The sequence below is a fragment of the Melozone crissalis genome, unplaced genomic scaffold, assembly GCF_028551555.1.
Source record: "Melozone crissalis strain CALT ecotype California unplaced genomic scaffold, PUWL_Pcris_2 ptg000016l_1, whole genome shotgun sequence".
NCBI classification, from domain to species: Eukaryota; Metazoa; Chordata; class Aves; order Passeriformes; family Passerellidae; genus Melozone; species Melozone crissalis.
Genome location: NW_026535794.1, coordinates 11,664,661 through 11,672,817, shown reverse-complemented (window position 1 = coordinate 11,672,817; position 8,157 = coordinate 11,664,661). Strand labels below are relative to the sequence as shown.

Here is an 8,157-nt window from a genome sequence, read left to right as displayed (position 1 = left end):
TCCCGACACTTTAATTGCACAGTTGCCGAAATGAGGCACTGCAGAGTGTTAATGTGAGAGTCTGAGCGACAACACACTCCTCTTTTTGCCCTTGATCGTGAATGTAACAGAGCACGTACCTTTAAAATAACTGGAGATTCAAGGGGAATCGCTACACTTATCCTCTTGCATAAGGTTTGTTGACACAGGGATCCTTCAACAGTAACTCATATTCTTTCACTGGGAATAATAAGCACCGCAATTAGTGAACTAGTTAATAACTGCGTGGTTGGGGAGGACAGCAGAGGCATTTCTGTGTATGTGCAAGCGGAGTGTTCAGTATCCACATGGTCTAAAGCAGACAAAAAAAAAAAAAAAAAAAAGGCTTGAAATCCTCCCTGCAGCCTCCCTTCTTGCGAGCTGCCCCTCCGGCTCCTCCAAGACGAGGCGGCAGGATGTTTTTATTCCCTACGGGGCCGTTCTCCCTGGCTCTCTCCCGGGAGCCGGGCACAGCCGGCAGCCCCGGGGGAGCGGAGTTTGGGGGCGAGGGCTGGCGGAGCTGATGTCAGCGCCGGGCGGCGGGAGCGATTGGGCTGCGAGAGACTTTGCAGCAGCAAATCCGCCCCCCTCGCCCCCCCCACCCCCGCACCGTCGGCTTCAAAGCGGCCGGTGCCCGGCAACTCGCAGAGGTGCAAAAAGTGGGCGCGGGGCCGGCAGAGCCGCGGCGGCGCCCCCGGGCATCGCCCCGGCCGGGCCCGGCACGTCGGGGCGGAGGCGCGACCCCAGCGCGGCGGCAGCGCCGAGCGGAGCCCGGGCACGGCCCCGGCACAGCCCGCCGGCCCGACCCACCGCCCTATAAAAGCCGCCTTCAGAGCGAGGAGAAACTCCGCGGGAGGAGAACACGCTGGCGCGGTGCTGCTCGCTGAGGTACCGGCATGACATCCGTCCTGGGCAGCGGCAGGGCGTCGGGAGGGCCGAGCGGGCAGCTGAGATGCAAGTCCAAGAGGAGGAGGAGGAGGAGATCAAAGAGGAAAGGTAAGAGAGATGCAATTTTCTTGTTGTTTTCTTTTCCCGCTCTGTCCGCCTGCCATCTGCACGGCCCCGGCTGCTCGCAGCTCTATTGTCAGCGCTCGCCGGCACCAGCCCAGCGCTGCCCCGACGGCCGCGGCGGGCCGGGCGGTGCCGGGCTCGGGGCCCCCCGGGGAGGGCAGCGGCCGCCCCGGCCCCGCCGCCGGGCACGGCTCGCCGCCGTCCCTGCCTTGTGCCGGCCCGAGGCTGAACCCACGGGGGTGCGGCGGGGGGCTCGGCAGGCCCCTTCCGGGGCAGTGCGGGGCTGCTGCGGCGGGGCCGTCCCGGGGCTCCGGCCTGGCCCGGCGCGGCGCCCGCCGCTCCCGCCGCGGCCCGGAGCCCGCCCGAGCCCGCGGGCAGCAGGTGCCGCTGCCCGGGCGGAGCGCGGCGCGGAGCCCCCCGGGCTGTCGCGCCCTCCAAAGTACCGCTTCTCTCCTTTTGTAGACGAGGTCCGCCAAGTTTTTGTGTCTCGGTGCTGTTCCCCGTCCGTAAGCGAGCCCCGGGTAGGAAGGCGCTAATTGCCGTAAGCAGGAAAAGTGAAGCTACAGGATGTCATTGCGAACAGGGAATATGCCCTAGATAGCAGCTCTTCGCAAGGCTGTCTTGCTTTCTCCTGTAGAGGGGATGACACACTACCGCTTGATTTTTGAAGTTTTGCCTGAAAAAGACGAAGTTAACCGACTGTGAGCGCTTTAAAGTAAAATAAACTGATACGAGGAGCAGAGTGCCAGAGATGCCCAGCTGCAAGGCATTCAACTGCGGAGATGCGAAGTCCGAGTGTTTATCCAAGCAGTAAATATAATCTAACATGTAATTATGATCTCTGTGTGGTACTCACGCAAGTTTTACTCAGCTAGCACTCAAGCTGATGCTTTGGATAAACTGTTTCTCCTTCAGATTCTAGAGAACCTAATTTATAGGTGCCATTAGCTAAGTGTCTCTTAATTATTGATTATGTTGAAGTTAGTAAGTGCAGTATTTGATAACTTTTTAGGAAGATGTCGAAAGCAGCTTCTGTATAGTAGCTGTTAAAACCGGGCCAAATGCTAAATGCAAGGCTGTGGCATTTGATTGTCATTTGTCACTATTTTTACTTTCATCTGTTGACCCTGCATTCAAAATCATAGTAACAAATAGTGACCTGCACACAAATAGAAACAACAGACGTGCAGATATATCAGGACTTCAAATAGGTGTGCAACATCAACTTGTTACTCTGGGTTTTTAGCATAACACCTGGTGAGAAAGGCTGCCTTTTACTTGGCATTACAGAATAAATTTTAAAACTCTCAGAAAGGAGCGCCTGCATACTCAGTACCCTTCACATTTCCCTATAATCAAGTTGTGCTCTGCAGACTTTTTTATGCTGATTTGTTCTAGAAAAACTGTTTTTCTAAGGAAATGCAAACTTAGCCTAGCTTTAGTGACCCGTACTTGGCCAGGAGAAAAGAATAAACCATTAATCTATGCAGTGAAGAAAAGGTACTTAGTTTAATTTTGTTTTTAAGAGCAGACGAAAGTTAGGGTCTTTCAATAAGACTTTTCTGATGCGTCCTTTTTTGCTTTGTTTTGCAAAAACAAGGTGGAAGTTGATTGTGTTAAAATAAGCCAACATGAAAACTTGCGGAACAATAACTTGGTAGCTGACAGCTATTTGCAGAATGCACAGCTGGAGGTGGATCGCATTCTAGAAAGTGCTTAACTGGCCAACATGAATAGGATGTGCACTTGAAGTGTTAATTTTTATGCTTTCAAATGTGCTGTTTGTAACCACTTTTCAGATAATGTAGGTGGTTAGTATACTAATTACAGATTTGTGTGCGTATGATTTTGGTTTTCCTTTCTTTGTAATCACAGTATACATTCAAAAAAATACACATTCCTATAAAATCATGCTGGCCAAAAAATTTCTGTAACTTGAAGCATGCCCTGTATAAAATCCTGTTTGGATTTTACTATTATGATATTTTATTTTTATTTAGTGACCATCTTTTTTTTCTTTTATTTTTATGGTATCTCATAAGGAGGTGGTGCTTCACAAACAGACTATTCAGGGAACTAGTCAAAATATTTATTAGGCTATTAAATTACTATTTTTTAAATGAGAATTATTGTCGGCTCCACTGTTTGGCAGGTTTGATCTGTTTAACAGATTGTGAGAAAGTCTTTGCAGAGAGTTAGACCAAAGACACTTGCTTTGAACTATTCTCCAGCACATATCTTGTTGTTTATAGCAGGATTGCTTTTCGTAGCCACTTTAAAGTGTGTAACTACACACATTGGTTTACACATCTGTACGCAGGGATACCTAGGAACACGAGGAGGCAAAAAAATTTATTATAGTCTTAAATTTAAATTGAGTATTAGATAAAAGGAAATTAATTTATCTGTTTACACATCCCCAGTCCTTAAGGAAATGGACTCAACAAATTATTTATACAACTTACTATATTTTATTACACGTTACATAGAACTGTAAAACCAGGTTGAGACATTGCCTAAAAGAATATCTAGGAATGTACAGCAGCAGAAACAGTTATTATTTGTTATTTAGCAGTGTTGCTTATCTCTTCTGTTTTACTTTCCATGTTTTCAGTCATCTTTTTGCTCTGGTTAGTGTGAATTATAAATTTGTGTGTGTGGGTATAGCACTTCACTCCATACCTGGATGCTCTGTTTTAGGAGTTTCCTATGGGCAGAAAGCAAGTTCAAGCAAGGAAAACAAACAGCATTCTCTGAATATCTGAATTTCCTTGTGCATTTGGCCTAAAAGTAAAAAAACAAAAATAAAAAACACATGCAGTAAGAGTCAGAGAGCCAATATCCCTATATGCAAATCAAGCACTGAAAAGTGCAGGACACCGAAAATTATTCCTGTGCACAGTATTATCATCCAGTAATTAATTTGCATGCATCTTATTTTCGTGCTTATGAAATCCAGCAACCCTTTCAGTAAGAAGATCCTGCCTCAACAATAAATGTCTATGCAGTAAATGTCATATTGCAAACCTAGACTTAGAGTGGTTTTATTCAGTTTTACACTCTGTGCAGAATGTGTGTTAAAAAGTTAAAATGTGGATACTTCGACCTATTTGTTAAATTAGTATAGGTAGAAATATTTTCATTGTCATTTAAAACAGTATGATAACTCTCAGCAGGAAGTAAATATCTTAATTTTTCGAAGCCTTAATTAAAAATAAATATGGATGCTTGATCAGATTATCATACTAATTTCATGTGGCAGCAGTAGTAGATATTTTATATTTCTCTCTATTTGCTTGGTTTTGAGTTGTTGGGTTTTTTTTTTAATTGGTGTGTATAAAATGACCAGAGGAGAGAAAATGATGCCTATTGATTTAGAGAAACCCGTTTAAAATTTTTTGAGGTTTATACGCGATTATGGCGTTTGCGGGTCCTTGTGTTTTCTCAGGCCTCTGGAATATGGCAGAGTACTGACAGAACTCAGCACAGCCTGTGCCCATTTCATTGCCTGTGGTATAGATTTTGAAAAGAAGGCTTGTTTTCCCACATAAGTCATTACACATAGACCAAACAAAAGCAGAGTTGCCATTTACTGATAATACTAAGAAGGCCACACTCCAGCAACTTCCTAGTAATCAACACACAGAAAGTGAGTATGAAATAGGGGATTGGATTGATAACCCTTCTGAGTTATTTTCCAGTCAAAGACAACAATTAGGACCCCTTATTTGCAATGCCATTTATAGGGCTGCTGAGTGAAGTTAATTACTGGAAGCAAGAGGGCATCAGGTATCCCTGGTGTGGTAGAAAGCCTTGGCCAGAGTCGCTGCTGATACAATGGGGCATGAAATAAAAGTTGACAGAATAAACTAAATAAGGGCAGCAAGTGGGTGAGAGAGGCAAAATGATTGTGAAATGAAATTCCATGAAAAATTAATGAAATAGAAAGATTGTGCTGAAGATGAAGGGAGGAAACCAGCTTGGTTCTTCATCATCCTGCAATGCCAAAGTAATAAATGAGCGTGTTTCATCTTGGCGAGGTTCAGGGACACAACTCCTTCCCCACAAAAGGATTGTGTTGTGCTTCACGACGTGTTCCGCTTATCTCGTGCCCTGACAGCTCGAGAGGAAGGGAATGGATTTGGTGATAAAATTAAATTGATTAAACCTTTATCCGTCATCTAATTTGGTAGCTTTCTTTTTTCTTTTCTTTTTTTACTATTACCTCCAATTTCTAGTGATCCGTGTAATGACAGCAATTTGAGATAGCATCAAGGACATTAGCTACGATGACTGAACTTAAATTTAGAATAAAAATATGGGATTCATGAGTCCATATCTAAATAGCAGACGATTAGGTTATAGCAGAGTTGTAACTTCCTAGCAACAGCATGTAATTGTGAGGACAATAGAATGGTGTATTTTACTTTCAAAGAGAACAGCATATAATTGTGAGGACAATAGAATGGTGTATTTTACTTTCAAAGAGAACAAAATACTTCAACTTTATCTTGAAGTATTAATTATGTAAGTGGAAAAAGCACTGGTATGAATATTGACCGTGTCTTACATGAGCAATAACGTATATTGTAATTTTTACCTTTCTGACCGCAGATATTGTTAGAGGATTTGCTTTCCTCAGTGGCAATACACAGGCGCATAAAGCTAGTGGCAAGGAATCCTACTGTTGGAAATCACTTCATATTGCTTAAAATTTTGTAGGTTCTCCTTGGTGACTTGCGTAGGAAAATTCTCCCGTAAGGTGAGAGGTTTGCGTACAAGTTCCACTTCAAGTGGTATTAATGGGGTTTTGAAAAATACTTAAAGGCAGCCCTTTCTGAAGTGATAACCTAAAATGGAAAATGCTGCACTAAAAATTAAAGGTTAGATGAAATTGCCTTGTGAAGTACCAAGTTACTAAAGGTCTGTGCAAACTGTATTCTTAGGCTCCTTTAATGCCGTATAGGTTCGTCTCAAAAAAGCGAACATGAGGATCTCTGTCTGATCTCTGTTAATTGTACTACTTTTGAATTACTGCTGGCCAATATTTTATAGGTTTTGTGAGTAGTAATGAACGTGAATTGATCCCCGTGTTTGCTGCTAACTATCTCTACAACCTTTCAGGCAGTTCACCGTTTTTTCCGTGTAAGTGATTAGTTATCCAGACAAAAAAGGCTGATATGCATCAGCAGAGAGATCATTCTCAAGGCATCTGTGAAGAACTTGACGTCTGCTGTGTAAACCAGCTTGTTTTGCCTGCAAATTATGCAAGTTTCAGTAGTAAAACAAAGCGCTTACCTTTCTGCTGTGCCTGACCTTTGTTCCCCGCTGTATGAATTTGAAACGAAGCAGCCAACCCGGAGGAGTTTTAACAGCATATTGTGATATATAACATATTAAAAAGACTGCTTTGTTAACTGGCGGAAGCAGCTTGTCAACCCATACTAACAGGCAACCCTCCCTGAGTCATAAAATAGCCAAATTTAATGCCTTAACAGAAAGCATTAAATGGATGGAGTTATTGTCGTTCAATCAGTCTCAAATTTCTTGCTTCTTACAGCAGATTTGAAATATGAGGATGTATTTTTGGACCCTGAATTAACAATACACACTCCGGACTAAGGACTGGACATTGCCATGGCTGGTTTAATGAAAATCTCTGCTAAGCAAAGCGTGATAACAGGGGAAGCACGGAGCAGGACACAGTGCGTAAAGAGCAGGACAGCTAATATTGAAGATATTACTGTGACATTAATGAATGAAAGGTGTATTTTCACTAGGTATATTCTATTCCGTTCTGGCTGTTCTAGCTCCCAAATGTGTACTAGAGATAGTGAGGTTTCAGAGACATATGGCAAAAGGGATTAGAGATGTGTTACATTTTGGTAGAAGAAAATTGATGAGATTTATATTGTTTACTTCAGAGATAATCATAAGAAAATATACAGTAAAATCATATTAAAGAAGAAAGATTATAAAGAAGGCAAACAGGCTACTCTAATTTATTCCTGATTTTTTTATTTACTGAGACAGAGGTCTTTAAGGAAGGAAAATTTCAGCATTTTTAATAGAAGTAGAAGGACTTTTTCTGTTGAGACTGTACATAGCTGGCCTGGGAATTTTGTTCATTCGAGGATTGGAAAAACAAAACTCATTTGTAGGGAGTTTGAGGTATTTGATTAGCTCAGCTGAGACTCGCACTACTAAGTTTGCTGCTCAATTGAGTGACTGTAGGCTTTGGCTTTGGGTAGGATACATTAAGGAGGATTTCATTTTTTTAATATGAGATATGAATCCTCTTTTCCGGGAAATTATCTGACTCCTGACTTGCTTGGATTAGGTGGAAAGGTGATTTGTAGGCAGTTTAATCGCTGCTGCTCACTGCGAGGCTTTTTGCACTGTGGCGTTTCCCCAGCGGAGGCCGTGGCGTGGCAGCGGCTCAGGAGGCGCCTTTCTGCTCGGCTCCACGGCCGTGGCGAGGCACATCCATCCCTCTGCCCCGTGCTCCCAAATCCAGCAGCGCAGCTGGCAGGGAGGCAGGCACATTTCCCTGGAATTCTCCTGACAGCTTTTTAAGTCGCCTTCCTCTCTGTTCCCACTCAACGCCCTTTGTGGTATACATAAAAATAGAGCGAAATTGAGACTGATCCCTAGTCGCTTACTTTGATCCTGTACTGAGGTTAGGATGATTACAACAAAACTAATTCACCCCACCCACTTCTCCTTCTCTTGAAAAAAAGAAACAAAAGGGTGAATTAAAAGGAAGTGAAAACAAATTTTACAAACACAAGATGATTTGTTAAGCAGAAAAACCCCACAGGTACTGGCATGACTGCCAGTGCATCGTCATCAGGTGAACATTGTGTCATAGGAGATTACCCCTGCAAGCTAATCTGTGTTTTTGAAAGTGTTTTTGTCCTGGGTTCAGATTTGGTCTCAGTGCTAAACCAACTACTGAGTCTGATTTTGGAGCTGTGCCACTTGTGAGTGCTGTTTCTGAAACCTGCACTATGTGCTGGTGGCATTTTTTGTGCAAGTCTGGAATAAGGAACGAGCAATAAGTAGATCTCAGAGAAATACTTTGTGCTGAAGTGTGACATTTTTTTCTCCATTTTTTTGTTCCTTCCA

General features: G+C 43.4%; 1 protein-coding gene across 1 annotated transcript in view; it reads left to right on the top strand.

The window, feature by feature from the left end:
* The first annotated feature begins 775 nt into the window (after nt 1-775).
* ADARB2 (adenosine deaminase RNA specific B2 (inactive)) overlaps nt 776-8,157 on the top strand; it is a 308,235-nt gene continuing 300,853 nt past the window's right edge. The window contains exon 1 of the mRNA XM_054273803.1: nt 776-1,014. Within this exon, the coding sequence (XP_054129778.1) occupies nt 915-1,014 (100 nt within the window). The 5' untranslated portion in view covers nt 776-914. The remainder of the gene's footprint in view (nt 1,015-8,157) is intronic.